This window comes from Delphinapterus leucas, chromosome 2, assembly GCF_059928025.1.
Source record: "Delphinapterus leucas isolate spDelLeu-1000000601 "Yukka" chromosome 2, BTC_Dleu_Yukka2, whole genome shotgun sequence".
NCBI lineage: Eukaryota > Metazoa > Chordata > Mammalia > Artiodactyla > Monodontidae > Delphinapterus > Delphinapterus leucas.
The window spans coordinates 67,674,139-67,694,460 of NC_143130.1; the positions used below are offsets into that span (position 1 = coordinate 67,674,139).

General features: G+C 41.5%; 1 protein-coding gene across 5 annotated transcripts in view; it reads left to right on the forward strand.

Annotated features, from left to right (window-relative positions):
* Window positions 1-4,992: 4,992 nt before the first annotated feature.
* UACA (uveal autoantigen with coiled-coil domains and ankyrin repeats) overlaps window positions 4,993-20,322 on the forward strand; it is a 98,791-nt gene continuing 83,461 nt past the window's right edge. The window contains exons 1-2 of one of the 5 annotated variants that reach the window (XM_089907046.1): window positions 4,993-5,194; window positions 5,385-5,509. Coding sequence is in view for 3 of the 5 variants with exons in the window: in XM_089907044.1 (XP_089763170.1) it covers window positions 18,885-18,965 (81 nt within the window). In the remaining 2 variants the exon portion in view is untranslated. Of the gene's footprint in view, window positions 5,195-5,279; window positions 5,510-18,616; window positions 18,966-20,322 lie in introns of those variants that run through there. The other 4 variants (XM_089907045.1, XM_089907044.1, XM_089907042.1 and 1 more) reach the window with 4 other exon arrangements.

Below are 20,322 nucleotides of genomic sequence, written 5' to 3' on the forward strand. Positions count from 1 at the left end.
AAACACAAGTGATGAAAAAGACCCACAAAAACAAACCCAAATCAATTAAGAAAATGATAATAGGAACATACATATCAATAATCACCTTGAAGGTAAATGGATTAAATGCTCCAACCAAAGGATATAGACTGGCTGAATGGATACAAAAACAGGACCCTTATATATGCTGTCTACAAGAGGCCCACTTCAGACCTAGGGACACATACAGACTGAAAGTGAGGGGATGGAAAAAGATATTCCATGCAAATGGAAATCACAAGAAAGCTGGAGGAGCAATACTCATATAAGATAAAATAGATTCTAAAATAAAGACTGTTACAAGAGTTAAGGAAGGACACTACATAATGATCAAGTGATCAATTCAAGAAGAAAACGTAACAATTATAAATATTTATGCACCCAACAGAGGAGCACCTCAATACATAAGGCAAATGCTAACAACCATCCAGTAACACAATAATAGTGGGGGACTTTAACATCGCACCTACACCAATAGACAGATCATCCAGACAGAAAATAAATAAGGAAACACAAGCTTTAAATGACACAATAGACCAGATAGACTTAATAGATATTTTTAGGACATGCCACCCAAAAGCAGAAGGATACACTTTCTTCTCAAGTGCACACAGAATGTTCTCCAGAATAGATCACATCTTGGGTCACAAATCAAGCCTTGAAAATTTAAGAAAATTAAAATCACATCAAGCATCTTTTCCAACCACAACGCTATGAGATTAGAAATCAATTACAGGAAAAAAATGTAAAAAACACAAATACATGACGGCTAAACAGTGCATTGCTAAATAACCAAGAGATCACTGAAGAAATCAAAGAAGAAATAAAAATATACCTACAAACAAATGACAATGAAAACACAATGATCCAAAACCTATGGGACACAGCAAAAGCAGTTCTAGGAGGGAAGTTCATAGCAATTCAAGCTCACCTCAAGAAACAAGAAAAATCTCAACTAAACAATCTAACCTTACACCTAAAGCAACTAGAAAAAGAAGACCAAAGAAAACCCAAAGTTAGTAGAAGGAAAGAAATCATAAAGATCAGAGCAGAAATAAAAGAAATAGAAATGAAGAAAACAGTAGCAAAGATCAATAAACTAAAAGCTGGTTCTTTGAGAAGATAAACAAAATTGTTAAACCTTTAGCCAGACTCATCAAGAAAAAAAGAGAGAGGACTCAAATTAATAAAATTAGAAATGGGGCTTCCCTGGTGGCGCAGTGGTTGAGAGTCCGCCTGCTGATGCAGGGGACACGGGTTCGTGCCCTGGTCTGGGAAGATCCCACATGCCACGGAGCGGCTAGGTCCGTGAGCCATGGCCGCTGAGCCTGTGCGTCTGGAGCCTGTCTCCACAACGGGAGAGGCCACAGCAGTGAGAGGCCCGTGTACTGCAAAAAATATAAAATAAAATAAAAAATAAAAATAAATTAAAAAAATAAAATAAAATTAGAAATGCAAAAGGAGAGATTACAACTGAAACCACAGAAATAAAAAAGATCATAAGAGACTACTACAGGCAACTCTATGCCAATAAAATGGACAACCTGGAAGAAATGGACAAATTCTTGGAAAGTGCACCTTTCCAAGATTGAGCCAGGAAGAATTAGATATTATAAACAGACCAATCACAGATAATGAAATTGAATCTGTAATTTAAAATCTTCCAACAAACAAAAGTCCAAGGCCAGATGGCTTCACAGGTGAATTCTATCAAACATTTGGAGAACAGCTAACACCTATCCTTCTCAAATTCTTCCAAAAAATTGCAAAGAGAGGAACACTCCCAAGCTTGTTCTACGAGGCCACCATCACCCTGATACCAAAAACAAAGATATCACAAAAAAAGAAAATTATAGACCAATATCACTGATGAACATAGACCCAAAAATCCTCAACAAAATACTAGCAAACAGAATCCAGCAACACATTAAAAAGATCATACACCATGATCAAGTGGGATTATCCCAGGGATGCAAGGATTCTTCAATATATGCAAAACAATCAATGTGATACACCATATTAACAAATTAAAGAATAAAACCCATATGATCATCTCAAGAGATGCAGAAAAAGTTTTTGACAAAATTCAAAACCCATTTATGATAATAGCTCTCCAGAAATTGGGCATAGAGGGAACCTACCTCAAATAATAAAAGCCATATATGACAAACCCACAACAAACATCATTCTCAATGGTGAAAAACTGAACGCATTTCCTCTAAGATCAGCAATAAGACAAGGATGTCCACACTCACCACTATTATTCAGCATAGTATTGGAAGTCCTAGCCACATAAATCAGAGAAGAAAAAGAAATAAAAAGAATACAAATTGGAAAATAAGAAGTAAAACTGTCACTGTTTGCCAATGACATGATACTATACATAGAAAATTCTAAAGATGCCACCAGAAAACTACTAGAACTAATCAATGAATTTGGTAAGGTTGCAGGATACAAAACTAACGCACAGAAATCTCTTGCATTCTTATACACACACTAACAATGAAAGATCAGAAAGAAAAATTAAGGAAATAATCCCATTTACCACCACAACAAAAAGAATAAAATACCTAGGAATAAACCTACCTAAGGAGACAAAAGACCTGTACTCAAAAAACTATAAAACACTGATGAAAGAAATCAAAGATAACATAAACAAATGGAGATATATACCATGCTCCTGTATTGGAAGAATCAATATTGTGAAAATGACTATACTACCCAAAGCAATCTACAGGTTCAGTGCAATCCCTATCAAATTACAAAGCATTTTTCACAGAACTGGAACAAGAAACGTTACAATTTGTATGGTAACACAAAATATCCCAAATATCCAAAACAAACTTAAGAAAGAAAAACGGAGCTGGAGGAATCAAGATCCCTGACTTCAGACTATATTACAAAGCTACAGTAATCAGGACAATATGGTATTGGCACAAAAACAGAAATATAGATCAATGGAAAGGATAGAAAGCCCAGAGATAAACCCACACACATATGGTCACCTTACCTTTGATAAAGGAGGCAAGAATATACAATTGAGAAAAGACAGCCTCTTCAATAAGTGGTGCTGGGAAAAATGGACAGACACATGTAAAATGATGAAATTGGAACACACCCTAACACCATACACAAAAATAAACTCAAAATGGATTAAAGACCTACATGTAATGCCAGACACTATAAAACTCTTAGAGGAAAACATAGGCAGAACACTCTATGACATAAATCACAGCAAGATCCTTTTTGACCCACCTCCTAGAGTAAGGGAAATAAAAACAAAAATAAACAAATGGGACCTAATGAAACTTAAAAGCTTTTGCACAGCAAAGGAAACCATAAGTAAGATGAAAAGACAACGCTCAGAATGGGAGAAAATATCTGCAAACGAAGCAACTGACAAAGGATTAATCTCCAAAATTTACAAGCAGCTCATGCAGCTCAATCTCAAAAAAACAAACAACCCAATCCAAAAATGGGCGGAAGACCTAAATAGACATTTCTCCAGAGAACACATACAGATGGCCAACAAATACATGAAAAGGGGCTCAACATCACTAATCATTAGAGAAATGCAAATCAAAACCACAGTGAGGTATAACCTCACCCCAGTCAGAATGGCCATCATCAAAAAATCTAGAAACAATAAATGCTGGAGAGGGTGTGGAGAAAAGGGAACCCTCCTGCACTGTTGGTGGGAATGTAAATTGATACAGCCACTATGGAGAACAGTATGGAAGTTCCTTAAAAAACTGAAAATAGAACTACCATATGACCCAGCAATCCCACTACTGGGCATATACCTTGAGAAAACCATAATTCAAAAAGACACGTGTACCACAATGTTCATTGCAACACTATTTACAATAGCCAGGACATGGAAGCAGCCTAAATGTCCATCGACAGATGAATGGATAAAGAAGATGTGGCATATATATACAATAGAATATTACTCACATAAAAAGGAATGAAACTGAATTATTTGTAGTGAGGTTGATGGACCTAGAATCTGTCATACAGAGTGAAGTAAGCCAGAAAGAGAAAAACAAATACCATATGCCAACGCGTATATATGGAATTTTAAAAAGTGGTACTGATGAACCTAGTGGCAGGGCAGGAATAAAGACGCAGGCAGAGAACCCACTTGAGGGCACAGGGGGCGGGGAGGGGGAAGGGGAAGCTGGGGCGAAGTGAGAGAGTGGCACGGACATATACACACTACCAAATGTAAAATGGATGGCTAGTGGGAAGCAGCTGCATAGCACAAGGAGATCAACTCATGCTTTGTGATGACCTAGAGGGATGGGATACGGAGGGTGGGAGGGAGGCTCGAGAGGGAGGGGATATGGGGATATATGTATACGTATAGCTGATTCACTTTCTTGTACAGCAGAAACTAACACAACATTATAAAGCATTTATACTCAAATAAAGTTGTGAAAAAAAAAAAAAGAAAGAAACTGCCGCCAACCCCCTGGCCATCTGTGGCCTGAAGTCAAGCTATTGGTTTAGCCTGTTCCATTGTGAAGCAATTAGCGAATTCTTTGCTAAGAGGTCTTGGCCTCTCTGAACTGTGTACTTTTCTTGTTTCAGTGATAACTTTCTTCATTACTATCAAAGACTCCTGGGCCTTTATACTTTCTCTTTCCTGATCTACCCCAGCAAAGCCTTGTTCTCAGAGCCTTAATTCATTAATCCACTCACTCAATGTATCCATTATGCCTGTTTAGTCGAGTGAAATCACTACTTGAAGGACTATTAGGTGATGTCACTTCCTCCGATTCTAGTGCTCACTAGCTGTGTGACTTGGGCAAGGCATTTACTTTTCTGGTCCCTCTGGTCTAATCTCCTTACCTATAAAGTGAGGGAGTTGTATGAAATGATCCTCTCTCCTTCTACCTTTGTCATTCAGGGTAGGAGACAGAAACCACATGGTACTAGGAACAGGGGAGGTTTAATATAAAGAATGATTAACTCATAACAGAGAACTAGCAACTCAGGGGTAGAGCAAACTTTGAAGAATACTGGAACAGCAGATACAGGGAGCGGCCTAGGACCTACTCCAGGGCTGAGGCAGAGTACCCAAGGAAGGGACAAATTTGGAGAGTCCCCACTCCCAAGGCTGAGATGAAGCCTTATAGCTGTAACCCAGTGAATGGCACAGAAATTCATTGAGGTATTACAGGCTGGGGCTTGGCAGCACTTGAAAAACTTGTTGAGGAGCTGCCCATAGGAGTGCTGCTGGTCTCACTGGAAAGTCAGCTAAGGTGCTGGTGGAACTCCACAGAAGTGCCTGTAGGGTGCCACGGAAACTGGCTTGAGGTGAGTATGCCTCCACCAACCCTGCCCCTCTTCCTCTGCTACAGGAAAGCCACAAGAGTAAGAAGAAAAGAAAGCACATCCGAACCAGGGAAGGAAGTCCCTTTCTTCTGCTTTTTAGCAGTATCCCTCCAGAACCCTCTACTGACAAAGCTTAACATCATGCCATCAGGTAAAGAGAAATGTTTACAGCGTCTGGTTTGCTGGGCAATGAAGGGTAGATTTGGAGATGAGAAGCAATAACTCAATAACTGGCGCATCATCATTATGTAATGTGCGATTCTTTGATTTGTTGAATTTTACATTAAAATGTAAGAAATAAATGAAACCGTTGTACTGTACCTGGCCTAGACATGATCTTAGCTTATTTTTCTATGCCTTCCTCAATAATTAACGAATTGCTTCAGACTGTAACTGGTCCTGAGTAGGATGACTTTTGACCTTAACACTATAAACATGACACAATCATGTTTATATATGATTAGATATATGTCTATATTATATATATAATGGGTAATTAGTTATTACCCATGCCAAGGACAGAGGTGGATGTGAGCTTCCAGGGGAATGAATAGAAGATGTCAAGGCCTTCCATATTCTTCCTAATGACAGCAAATAACTCAGAGGTGAAATAAGATCAAGAGTAAAGTTAATCTCAAACCAGATATCATCAAGAACCAGATGAACAAAGAAACTGTGATAAAAGTTCATAGGAAGGAAAAAGATCCATAGGCTGAAACGGTCAAGGAAGGAAGGATTTGTGATGGCAGCCAGATTTGAGAAGAATGTTGAACCATGGGCAGAAGTTGTACATTAAGTGCAAAGGGAATAGTCCAAGATGTGGCTACAGATGAGAAACAGACTAACGATCCCTCGACCCCAAATTTGCTAGCCTCAGCTTTGAACTGAGCCATTCGGTTGCCAACAGATATGTCATGCATGTAGTACAGACGCCATGGAGATCAGCATGCAGGACCTCTAAGAGTCACTGGATCGCATGTGAGCTCTTTGTGGAAACATCATTATACAGACCTTCCCCATCATGTAGCTAAACCCATCGTTCTCATATCAGTGGGTTGAGCATTTGCTAGTACAGAGGATTTACTGCTATAATAATCAACTTCTCTGCACCTTGTTTCATTGAAACACCAAGATATAAAAGCAAATAAATGCCCCAAATAATTGTGATCAACGGTGCAAACACAGCCTTGCTGTGTCCAGCCCCTCAGGTTTATTTGCTCTCTCCTGAGTGAAGATTGGGCAGAGGTGTGGCTCAGAAGTGTTCTGAGTGTTCGACAAGCTGTGCTCTGTGTGAGGATGTCAGAAGGAAAGTGGCTATTGGCTTCTGTCTATATCACTTGCACTTAATATTTACTGACATTTGGCCTCTGTGACCCTAGAGTTTGCTGGCCTAGGTTTCTCCATCCATCCTCTAAAAGCTGCCATTCCTTAGGCTCTGTCCTAGGCTTGGCTTACTCTACACCCTTCCTGGGCCTTCTTATCTATTCCTGTGACTCAAATTACCATTTATATTTGCTGACAACATCTGAGATTTTATCTTTAGCTCCAGACCCGAATAGCCTCCCTGCTACTAGATAAGGATGCAGTATAGGCAACTCTAGCTCAACAAATCCCAAGCTGAGCAAACTGTCTTACCTCACAAACTTGTTGCTGCTCCTGCTGTGCCCTTTCAATAAAATGTAACATTATTTCACCCGGGTGTGCAAGTTAAAAACCAGGAAGTCATCATTAACTTTCCACCCACTACATCCAACTCAGTCATCAAAGGCTATTAATTCTTTCTCCAAAATCTCTTAAATCTCTTAAAATCCACCTCCTGGCTTTCACCCCACTCTACTCCCACAACCTTGTCCACCCACAGCCTTCCTCACCTCAGTGATGACAACTTCTAGTTGCTCCAATTCCTAATTGGCTCTCTCGTCTTTCCTATCAATTCATCAGAAATTTTTATCAGCTTAATCTTCAAAGTATATCCAGAATCTGATCACTTCTCTACTGCTACTACCCTGGTCTGGTCACTACTGCCTCTCACTTGGATTACTGCAAAGCCCCGATGTGGTTTCCCATGTCCCTCAGAGAAAAGTCTGGAGCCCTTATAATATCCTACTGGGAAGTACATGATGTAGCTTTCCACTCCACCTTACATCTCTCAGTTCATATCCATCTCTTGCCCTTTTTCATTCTGTTCCAGCCGCGTGGGCACTTCTCACTTTTGGTTCTTTGTCCTTCAGGAACAATGATTAATCTCAAGGAGTCTGAACAATGCCTGGCACTTGAAAGGTACTCAATAAGGGACTTCCGTGGCAGTCCAGTGGTTAAGACTTCACCTTCCAAATGCAGGGGTGCAGTTTCGATCCCTGGTCAGGGAGATAAGATCCCATGTGACTCGCAGCCAAAAAACCAAAACATAAAACAGAAGTGATATTGTAACAAATTCAATAAAGAATTTAAAAATGGTCCACATCAGGGACTTCCCTGGTGGTGCAGTGGTTAAGAATCCACCTCCAATGCAGGGGACACGGGTTCGAGCCCTGGTCCAGGAAGATCCCACATGCCGCGGAGCAGCTAAGCCTGTGAGCCACAACTACTGAAGCCCACGCACCTAGAGCCCAAGCTCCGCAAAGAAAAGCCACCGCAGTGAAAAGCCCGTGCTCTGTGACAAAGTGTAGCCCCTGCTCCCCACAGCTAGAGAAAGTCCGCGCGCAGCAATGAAGACCCAATGCAGCCAAATAAATAAATTTATAAAAAAACAATAGACCACATCAAAAAAATCTTTAAAAAAAGGTAGTATTGAATTAATTAATTTTCTCAATCACAAACTCTCATGTTGCTTAATTTTTCCTGTTTTTAATGATGCTGTTTGCTATTTCAATTGTTTTTTGAAATATGTATTTAGCATCTCAATTTTGGACAGCGTTGACTAGATTTTTGTTTAAAGTGGACAAGAGAATGCAGTGCTCCTACAATATCAGGAACATTGGCAAAAAAAAATAAAAATCTGGGGAACATGTCTGAAAGAAAACTTGATTCCACCCTAGAGTCCTGTTTCAGCCCTGGACTGTAAACCATACTTGTTCTGACATGAACCAGGAATGAAACTGGGAAGACATACTTTTGAAAGTTCACATAACAATCACCCATGACTTTATAAATGCACCACTCTGGTGAATATTCATAGTCTTAAAACTGAAACTAGAAGGTCAATGAATCCTTTGTTTAAGGTGATATTAAGCTAAATCTCTCTGTGTGAATTGTTTTCATATAGAAAACTCAGTCACATTATCTAGTAAGTCAACACCAACTTCTCAGCACTTACTTGAGGAAGCCGTATAACTACTGCTTTAAGAACATAGGCCTGGAATTACACAGGGATGTTGAAACACAGGAAGTGACCACTCTGAATCTCTATATGTGATTATATCTTATTCACTTCATTATTTCAATATTTTGGAAAAAAGAGAGAAAATATGAACAAAAGACAAACACTGGAACAAGATGGTCTCTTGCACCCATTCCTAACCATAATATCAAAAATACATTAGAATCAGTATTCTTCATGGCTAGAGTTTTCTTTTTAATTCATTCATTTGGCCCATAGGAGAGGGCCTATAATGTCAGGCCAATTGAAATTCTGAGATCTCAAAGTTATCGTTGCTAGATATACCCAAGGAAGCATGAGGTCTGGTGGTGCCAGAAGGGCTCTTACTAGTTTTTTTCCAGTGATGTGCTGGAGCTAACCTATAACAGCTGATTTGTAAATTTTAAGGGATTTTTACGAGCTGGTTGAACTCCATGCTAGCTTGCACTCCGAGGTGGGAGTATTTATACCATGGAGACTGGCAATCACTGCCAACCAGGATTCCCCCCACCAGAAAACGATGCCAGCTGTTAAATTACCAATATTACACCACTGGTTCAGTCTTTCAGTCTCTTTGACAGACTTTGCTGAGTCAACAGGGGTTTCTAAATTCCCATTTTTCAGTGTTGGACTTTCTGAAGTATTGTGACTTTCTATAGTGAAACCTATCCATCTACAGTTATAGGTCTTTGATTTCAGTTTTGGTTTTATAGATTTTTTTTTCTCTATGGGCAAATTATTAACAAGCATGAATAACTGATTAGGATTTGGTTTTACATTTATTTACAAACTACTTTTGTAATTACATGGCATGATTAACAATTGCTGACTCTCTGTCCTTCCCATCTCCTGGACAACTTCATGGTCTCTCATACTGATATAATTTAGCCTTTGTAAACTTCAGATTTATCACTTATAAAACTGAGATAATAATAGTACATGCTGCTCGCTTCGTTGTTGGGAGTATTAAAGAAATAACACATGTAAAGAACTTAGCACAGTGCTTGGTACATGGTAGTATCTCAATAAATTTTAGTTATCATGTAGTAACAGTAGTAGTAGCATTTTGTGCTGTGAGGTACATACACACAATAAGGTAAGATGTGGTATTTTGGTGACAAATATTTTGACCAATCCCTATACAGCTCAGGAACGCAAATTAACCAATATTTGCTGCTTGGTGGTTTAGATATTGGTGGTCCCTGTCTGAGTGGATCCCTTTGCTGGTAGAAAGAGATTAGTTGAGTATTTATCTTCATACTCCCAGAATAGCATTGAGGATCTCTTAGATCAGGAAGATCAAGTTGATATTTTGGAGTTGTAAGACTGAAAGTTATTGGCTATTTCATACTTTCTCCTTTCTCCTGAAACTTCCGAAAGCTCTGTTTCTTCACTGCCCATCTTTCCTTTAACTGATGATCATGATCTATGAGAAAAGAGAAGCAACCCAGTTGAGACCTTCTTCTTTTCTTTCTGCTAAATATACCAACCTATACATATCTGTACCTGTATTTTCTGCCTTCCTTCCTGTTACTACAGACGATGGATTCAAGCTTCTATGTGAGGAATCAGACCCCTTTTTCACCTTCTCAAGGAACTTAATCTGTACGAATATCCCCATTCTCTGTTTCGTCCGTCCTTCCCCCTCTACTGGATCCTTCTCCTCCCAGCTTACAAAAATGTTTTAGTAGCTCCCACCTTAAAAAAACTTCTGCTGACCTCTTGTCACCCTCCAGCTACTATCCCCATTTCTCTGCTCCCCTTCACACCACATTGATTATAGTCTCCACCCCATTACCTTCCATTCTGTCTCTAACCTACTTTAGCCCAAACTGACGGAAACTGTTTGTCAAGGCTACTAGTACCGTCCATGACGCCAAACCCAATGGTCTCTCATCTGTCTTCATGCTTCTCCAACTTTCAGCGCTACTTGGCAAGGCTGAACTTTGAAAAACCATCCTCTCTTGGCTGCTGCATCACCACCCTCTGGTTTTCTGCCTGCTCTCTAGCCATTCCTTCTTAGTCTCCTCCTCCTTGCCTTCTCCTCTGCTTGTTTTCTAAATGTTGCAGTATCCATGTCTTGGCCTTTGGCCCTCTTCCATAACAGAGCTCATCTGGTCCCATGGCCTTAAAGTCTATTTCTTTGCCCTTGATTCCCAAATCTGTGTCTCCAGCCCCACCTCTCCAATGAGTTTCACTGTTGCTGTTTAGGCTGTCTACTTGATATATCCCCACTTGGACACCCAGTGGGAAGTTCAAACCAGCACGACCAAAATAAAACTCTTAACTTCCCCTTTGAAACACAGCTCCTGTAGTCATTCCCACTCAGTCAATGGCACCACGATCCACCTAGTTGTCTAAGGTATTATCCTCTCTGTATCCAATCTACTAGCAAGTCAGTTCTATCCCTAGACTATAACCCAATCCTCTTCATACCCTTCTGCTTTCCCTCTTGGTCATTTATGATCAGTTTTTTCTGCAGAAACAGAAAGATCTTTGGGGTATATAAATAAGATCCCAACATCCCCTGCTTAATTAGCTTCCTATTAGAACCTTAACTAGCTTCCTGTTAGAAAACAATCCAAAATCCTTACTTTGACCCACAGGGCTGTGTTGGCCCCAGCCTGCCTCTCCAAACTCATCTTGCTCCTATACTTCCCCCCTTACGCTGCAGTGAGGCTGGTCTTCAATGTGCTCCTTCAACTTGCTAAGTTGGACCTCCACTTAGGGCCTGTGCATTTGCTGTTTCCTCTGCCTGTAGTGTTCTGCCTCCACATAGACACTTGGAAGGCTCCCTTCAGTCCTCCAGACTTGAGTTCAAAGTCACTTCTCCAAGAGGCCTTCCTTGACCACCCATTCTACAGTAGCCTCTCCTCTCTTGTTCTCTAACACGTGACTCTTTCTGTTTTCCTCACATACCACTATTTGAATTTATCTTGGTCACTTATTTGTGTGTTTACATTTTCTCCTCCCTTCCACCATGCTTGTGAGAATTAAGCTCCATGACAGCAAAGCCCCTCATCTACCTTGTTCCCTTGTTTCCCCTGCACTGCCTCACACATCACCTGTGACTGACCAACAATTGCTGAGTGAATGCATGACCATTCTGGACACTGAACAAGGTATTTCTAAATACTACAAGGGTAAATGTAGGTGAGAAATTGACTGCTACACTGCTCACTGTCCTGTATGTAATGCCACACCCGTATGAGAAATGTATTCTAGAATGCAGCATCAGGAAAACTTCTGTGGAGAACCTGCTGTGCCTCTTCCTTTCCCCATATTAGAGCTGTCACTAATGGTTTCCATTTTTGATTTGCCCTGGCTGTTAGGAAGTGGAAAGCCAAATTTCAAACCCAGGACAGCAATAGTGGTTGTTCTAACAGTCCCTTCCTCTGGTTTATTTCCTACTTTTGTTATGGGAAGTATGGTAGTGAGATTTGTTATGTCACCTCCGTTTTTTTTTTGGAGAGAAGTATGATTTAAATGAAAACATTGAAAGGGTTGACATCTAGTGTTGACTTGGAGCAATGTGATATTGGATGGGAGCTTTCTGGCCATAAGGGTTCAGGTGGTAGTGTGAGCTTTGTTGTTGTTAGGGGTTTGCTGTGATTCATATTTGTGGATTCCCTAAGGTTACTTTAATTAGGACTTACTTGGCTAATCAGGGCCCAACCCTCTGGGTTGTCAGGCTTATTTGTATTTGTTGACTTGACAAGTGTCACTTCAGAGTTATGAGCTGAAAAGCTGCTGCATCTTGAGAGTTTGTTATTCTCTTCCTGTCACAGGAGTGGAAGAAAGATGCCTTTTAGTTTAGGCTTAAAATGCTATGCCTTGATCTTAGACTAATTCATGAACCACACCCTCCTAAGGTTCAAAGGAGCTGTTCTTAATTGTTGTTTAGGTCTGGGGATGGTTCTGAAGTTTATTGGAGCGTAACAGGTAATGCTTCTCCCCAGTATGACAAAATTAAAATGTAACTCTTTTGAAGTCCAGAATGTGTTGGTATTTTAATTGATTAGTTATTTTATATATTTTGCTAGTAGCAATAGCATTCATAAAATAGCAATAGGGAAAGCATACATCAATCCATTATTATTGAATGTTTTGATGCTTGTACTAAATCGATGTTGATGGTGTAAAGAATATATACATGGCTAATTCATGAGGACATCATAGGGGACAAATCTCTTTGAATAGTTAAAGTATGCTTTTAAAACAGCCCTCATGGCTTATATGCAATGTGGAATAATGCCACTGCATACAAGAATTGTACCTTAATTTAAAATTTTCTCTCAAATAAGCATTGTAATTAAGTATTACTGAGAAATTTGATACAAAAATAAATTTTAATTTTTGATAATAATTTAAACACTGGTACAAATAATTTTGAAGAAGGGGCATAGAGGAAAATTTTTTGCAAGCTATTCTCATCCAGGAAGCAAAAGTCTGAGTCTTTTGGTAACCAAATCCAAGTATACATACATACATACATACAGAAATCCTCCATGACTTTTTTTTTTTTTTTTGCTGTACGCAGGCCTCTCACTGTTGTGGCCTCTCCCGTTGCGGAGCACAGGCTCTGGACGCGCAGGCTCAGTGGCCATGGCTCATGGGCCTAGCTGCTCCGCGGCATGTGGGATATTCCCGGACCGGGGCACGAACCCGCGTCCCCTGCATCGGCAGGCGGACTCTCAACCACTGCACCACAAGGGAAGCCCGACATTGATTTTTAAGATTAATCTGTTGAAATACAAGTTTACCCACACTAATGTGGGTTCAATTTTTTTTTATATGAAAGTTAGGACTTACATAAAGATTTATTAATTTGTGATTAATTAATTTGTGAAGATATTTTATGAAACAATTCCATAGTACTTACAAGTAATACGTATAAATAGTACTTATAAATAATAATATAATATAATCTTGTATGATGTAAAATATAATAATATAATATCTAATGTACATAATAAGCTGTGTTTACATATAACTTTATTAGAACATCTATTTATCCAATATTTTGCCTATGACCTTCTTTTCAACATAACTTAAACCACTATAGTCAATGATAATTTTAATTTAAGCTACTGTAAGATCACTGTTAAATATGTATCATAAAGTTTGGGGCATTTACCAAGCATATTTGAAAGTGAGATTTACCTTGACGTATTCTGTTTGGAATGTCCTTTCATTAGGATGAGTAGCAAAGATCGGTATGGAGTAACTGAAGGTATACCAGTCACATAATTTACTAGCAATTATTCAGGAGTATTAATAATACCTTGCCAGAATTTTAAAAGACCCCTGGAGATTTGGAAGGGAAAAATTATAAGGAGGACACATAAACTATCATTTAAAATCCATAGAGATTGTCTTTATTTGCCATATTTTCAATTCAAAAGCAAGAAACTTTTCTATTCCACTTCGACAGTGCTGAAGGCTTGCAAGTCTTTTGACTCATTGTTTGTGCATATCCTGGTGTGCTGGCCAAGATAAGAAAAATCCAAGATCTGGAATCCAGGAAAGTTCATTATGGAAGTCAGATGGTTACTGATTCCTGAACCAAATGCTATGTGTTTATCTGGGTTCCAGGATGAGCAGCCTGTTATAAAAGGAGCAATCAAGAGCTTCTGCCATGAGCACTGAGGGCCGTCAATCTCAAGTGAGGCCAACGGTATTTCTGGAACTTTGTGTAATCAAGACTTGATAACAAAGGTTAATTTTCACGAAATGAAATGGGTTGGATTCTCTGACATTAAAACTGAATTCAGAGAAATAATTGTGGGTATCTCGGCAGCTTTTAGGTGTAAGCTCAATTATGTCAGGGAAATCTGGTTTTGTTCCTGACCATGCCCCTCCCTGCTTTTCTTCTCCCTCTTTCAGTACTGAAGCTAATGACACACTTGATGTGTCATAGGTGAATGACAGTCTGTAAATGCCAAGGAGGACAGAGAGTTAGACGGAAAGCAGCCATCTTCAGGAGGTAATTGGTAGGCTCAAGATTGCTTATAGCAGAGCACAAAACAACCGTCAGCGGGGGAGATTAAAGAAGTTTCTGTAAGAGGGAAGCAGCTATCTCTTCTTCCCACTTTTCTTCCTCCCACCCTAGTTTTCCAGGATGTAGTCATTGGAGAGCTTACTAGAAATACAGATGGTTTTAAAATTAGTGCCAAAGATCACCTATTTATTTTTTTTAAAGCTCTCTTATGCATTGTGTTTTAGTTTTGACTGTGGCAACAGAAGAAGGTGTGAGAACAGCCTCAGGTCTTTCATTCCTGGGGCTGCCATATGAGTTGTAGGTGGAGGTGTCTTTCCTCAGGACCCCGTGGCCACATGTGGTTCTGCCACCTATCTGCTTTGGTATCTGGGCTGGCAGAGAATGACTGATGTTCTGGGATCCTCCATGGAATTACTGACTGACTTTGTTGGCTGGGTTCCCTGGGGCTACCAGGACTGGCAGGAAGCTCTGAAAATGAAGAGGGAAGTCGTTGGATATAAAATTCATAACTGAAGATTGTCTGAAGGAGATCTTCCTGCTTGAAAGGGGAACGTTTTAAGTGTAAATTTTTGATTCTGTGTGTCTAATTCATCTTGTCTTTGTCGTCCTGTTGCCATTATCATCACATCATTATCGGTGAGCAGCTCCCAACGGTGCTTTCTTATCTGCTATGGCTGGCCCCTGGGGAATCCTTTGTCATCTTGGTGTCCCTTCTCAGTGCACTCACTGAAGCTCCTCCCAACCTTGGGTACCCTCCCTTCATGCAGACTAATTTCCTGATCTTTCCTTCCCTGAATACCACCCACATCTGCTATCTACCATACAGCTCAGTAAGTAGCTGCTCTCCAGTTAAGCGGTGTCTGTTAGCTTTGTCCCCCAGTCTAGAACACAAGTTCCTTGACAGCCAGGGACAAAGAATAGAGGCGGTGAGGAGACTCACTTTTCCCCTTCTGTATTATTTGAGAATCTTTACATTGTGCATGTGTAACCTATTAAAATAATTTTTAAAGATGCATTTCCCTTCTGGGTTTCATATCTTATAAAACACAAGAAGCAAAACTAAAAAAAAAAATCATATAGATTCAGCATGGTACCAAATAAATTCCTTCCAGATTTGATAAGTGCCTTTTGCTCTGAAGGGAAGATAAAAATAAATAATAGTGGTAATAGTTAAAAAACAAAACCTGTCTGGCTGACTGCTAATAATAGTGACTTTACTTCATGTGGGGAGCTTCCAGATCAATATAAAAAAGATGTACTGCACATAAAAACCAGTGCTATTTACTTAGCAGCTCTCAAATGGGAATAAGCAGACATCAGCTATCAAGTTTCTAGCCTGGAAAAATCCACAAAGGCCACTGAACACAAGACACCATGGGGACATTGTGCAGACAGTTCATAAAAATAACTTGCCCAAACATTTTTGGAAACTGATGCAAGCTGTACTGTGGCTCTGTCTGCTTCCTTTGCTTTATCCAGTAACAACTGAAAAGAGGCCAGGACTATGAGAACTTAGATGCTACAGGAGATACCCAGTATTCACCACAGGGAAAGTACCAATCCTGTGTTACATGAATACACACAACAAACTATAATTCACTCTAATAACCAAAAAGAATGCATCAATCTATTCAGAAATATTTATTGAGCACCTAGTATATGCTGATCACTCTAGGGAATTCAAACATATATCAGTTATTCCCTAGTTTTAAGAAGTTTGAAGTCTAGTAGTGAAATGATGCTTGTTCAGAACATATGTATTAGTATCATCTGAGAGGTTCAGGGTAATCATTCTGAGGATGGAGAGATCACTTTCAGTTGAGTGATCAGAGAAGGCTCTACTAGAGAGGTGGGCACTTGGAATGGATGTATGATTTTAAAAAAAATTTATTAAAGTATAACACACACAAAAGTGTACATATCGGGGCTTCCCTGGTGGCGCAGTGGTTGAGAGTCCGCCTGCCGATGCAGGGGACACAGGTTTGTGCCCTGGTCCGGGAAGATCCCACATGCCGCGGAGCGGCTGGGCCCGTGAGCCATGGCCACTGAGCCTGCGCGTCTGGAGCCTGTGCTTCACAACGGGAGAGGCCACAACAGTGAGAGGCCCGTGTACCGCAAAAAAAAAAAAAAAGTGTACATATCATAAAGACTACAGGCTAACTGAATTTTCACAAACTGAACACATTAGTTATGTAACCAGCACACTAGTTGTATAATCAGATAGAATAGTGCAATACTCTAGAAACTCCCTTTGAGAATAGTACAATACTCTAGAAGCTCCCTTTGTGCTCTCTTCCATCATTCTTGGGGGGAGTAAGATTTTGTTAGATGAATGTAGACAGAGAGAAAATTACTGGAGGAGGGATCAACATGCATAAAGGTATGGAAATTAAAAGGTAAGACACATGTTTGAGGAATGGGCTGAAGAGTTATTTGCTTGGAGTGTCAACTGGAGAACAGGGTTGGGTTCATGTTGTTGAGCCTTAAATGCCAAGTAAAGGAGGTAAATTTTATTCATTAGCTGCTGAAGGTTTTTGAGCAAGGGAGGAATATTTTGTAAGATTTTTTGATGATGGTTGGTAGTTTATTAGTGACAGGAGAGGTGAGACTAGAGATCGGGTGACTGATTGGAAAGCTTCTATAATATCCAGGTATGAGATAATTTTGGATCTGCAGTGGCAGCTGAGGACAGAGGAACTAGCCATCTACAGATACTATGAAGAGCCAACAAAACTGAATGGCTGTGGATCTTGAGGAAGGAGGAGGAGTCAAAGAAAATTTCCTTCCATAGAACTAATCAAGAGAAAATTTATTAATTTTCTCAAGTAGTTCATTGTTACTTACTATTTTGTTAAGGGTTAACACGGTCTTTAAATACTGTCTCTCTAAAAGAGTTCTGAAAACTTTCTTACACTATTTGAATAAAACCTTGAGTTATTCTAAGGAAACTCAAAGAAGCAACTGACCTTTCAGACAAAGAGAGTACTTTGCTAGTCAGAAATGTGGATTGTTTGTCTTTTCATATTGGTGAATGCTAGAATAAACATTTTGCTTGGAAAAACTGACTCCAAGGAAGACTTTTGAAGATGTCACTGTAACAACAAATTATTGGGTGTTGCTCACTTGCCTGTTTACCCATCCTTCCCTTAAATAATTCTCAATAATCCAGATTTCTGGGTAGGATGAATTAATTTCACTGTATACTTTTACCAGTAATGTGTTTCTACAGGAAACAAAAAATTTTTTTGAAGAAAGGACAATATTTTTTTCTTTTACAGCTTTTTATATCACTTTGGCCATTTTTAAATTAAAGCTCTCCCCCTCCATTTTCCATCTCTTTCCCTCCAAAGCAGTGGTTTATGGACTCCACAAATAATTATTGAGCACCTGACATGTGCTTTGATTTTTCTATAACATCTTTTAAAGTCTGTTCTTAACTATTTGTGTTTCTGTACAACCAGCACGTTATTCTTTAGAAGCTGTTTTTTTTTCTGTAGTTTCTGATGTGCGTGGTTGTTCCCAGATACTGGGATCTGTGTAGTAAAACATCCTCAGATGTAAGGGAAGTTGCTCTTGAAAGCCGTTGTGTGTGCGGGTGACAAGGAGTGCTTTCTGGGATCAGACGGAAGGAAGGGAACTCTACTTGGGAAAGAGCACGTGGGTGGGAAGAGGAAGGGAGTCCGGGAAGATGAGAGCTGGTGTAGGCTGGACCCCATGCTCTCTCTAGACCTGAGGCTCCATCACCCAGGTAGGCGGGCGCCGATGGTCTGGAGCCTGCCTCTTGCGTCTCTCCAGACCGCTGGCCGCCCACCTCTGCCACTCCCCCGTCAGAAGTTCCAAACTTTTTCTCCAGCAGGGAGAGGAAGGGTGTTATTAAGTTTGAAAGGGAAGTCCCTCCCCCTTCCCGGATTCCTATTGGTAGGGGCCGGCCCCAGCCCCGCCAGGGTCGCAGGCGGATTGGCTGTGGGAGGGGAGCCGCGCCGCAGGCCCTGGGCCGACCGCTGCCAGGGGCCGACAGCCGCCGGGGGCCCCCAGGTGGCAGGCAGGTGGGGCCCGGACTGCCAGCGCTGCCGCCTCCTCTGCGCGCTTGCAGCCCTCAGACTCTAAGGTTCGCGCGCGGATCAGACACGCCGCGCTCAGCGGGAGAGGGACTGCCACGACTTGGCCATGAAGAGCCTCAAGTCCCGCCTGAGGAGGCAGGACGCGTCCGGCCCCGCGTCGTCCGGCGCCGCCGCTGCTGCCAGCGCGGTGAGTCCCGCGGCCCGTGGGCGCCCCGGACTCCCGGAGCTGCCCTCCCGCGAGCCGCGGAGTCCTCCTCTGCTCGGCTTTGCCTCAGAGCGTCCCGCTGGGTCGTCCCCGGCGACTCCTCCTCCCTCTTCTGGCCAGGGCTCCGCGTCGGCCCGGAGACCCTGGGGACCCTGCCCACCGCCGCCCCCGGGCCTCGACGGATCCCTTTCCCGCCCCTCATCCCGGGGTCTCCCAGCTCCTGGCCTTCGGGATTGTATCGCACCCTCCTCCTCAATTCGGTTTTCAGGGTTGTCCCCCACCCCGGCCCTTCCCCGGCGACCCCAGCCCCTCCCTTCTCCCGGGCTGGCCGCCGTATCCCACGCGCGCTCTGACCCGGCGCGATTCCACGGGGCCCAGGCGGGCGCCCCTCTGTCCCCGGAGCTGCGGGCCGGGCGGGGGCTTGGCGCCCCGCAGTCCAGGTGGGCAGGGCAGTGGACCTGGCGCCGCCCCGCCCGGACTCCGGACCTTCCGTGGGTGAGCGCTGCCGGGCTGGGTGGAAGTCGTGTTCTGGACGCTGTCGCGAGGTCCCTGGGAAAGTTTGATTTCTGAGTGAGGCAGATGGAATCGAGCGTAGTTGTAAAGACAACGCCCCCAATGGGTGGTGACCCTGGAAGTGAAGGTGGTTGTCCTGTGGGACCGTGTAAGTCTCACCTGTGGGACAGACCCATGTAGACCTCCATTCGGCGCAGATCTGCAGCCCGGCCTCAGTGTGCACGCTAAGAAGTTCTCAGGGCCTCTCTTAAGTTGGCAGGAGAACAGAAATCTTGAGAAACAGCCTGACTGCAGATGTTGGGATTTAGATAATTTGGCAAGTTAGAAGAGTTGGCCATATCACCAACATTCTGTATTATTAGAATAAACGTTACTTTAAAAGTCTTGGAAGAGTCAGAAACGTAAACGAGATGTAATGCTCAAAATGCCTGGTTGCCCATTTGGAGTAATTAAAATGGACCTTAATAAGTTTACATAGGTTTTACCCAATGATTATATGCTTTTTATGAGAATACTAATTAATCTGCTTTGGCTTTTGAGTGAATTCAGAACTGTGCCTTTCTCCCCACCTGACTACTTCTAGGATGATTTTACTTGGACTTAAAGGAAATTGTGGCGAAACTTGGCTCTTTAATTCCCAACTGAAAAAAACAAAAAAAAAGGGATAGCTTCAGAGGGCATGATATTTGATGATTTGATATTGTTTAATAAAGCATGAAATTGTTTAATTAGCCCATAGAAGGAATGATTACTTTCACATTATTTTTTAAAATAAAATAATTGGCAGAAACGTCATTTAGTGATATCAGAGGTCACTATAGGTAGT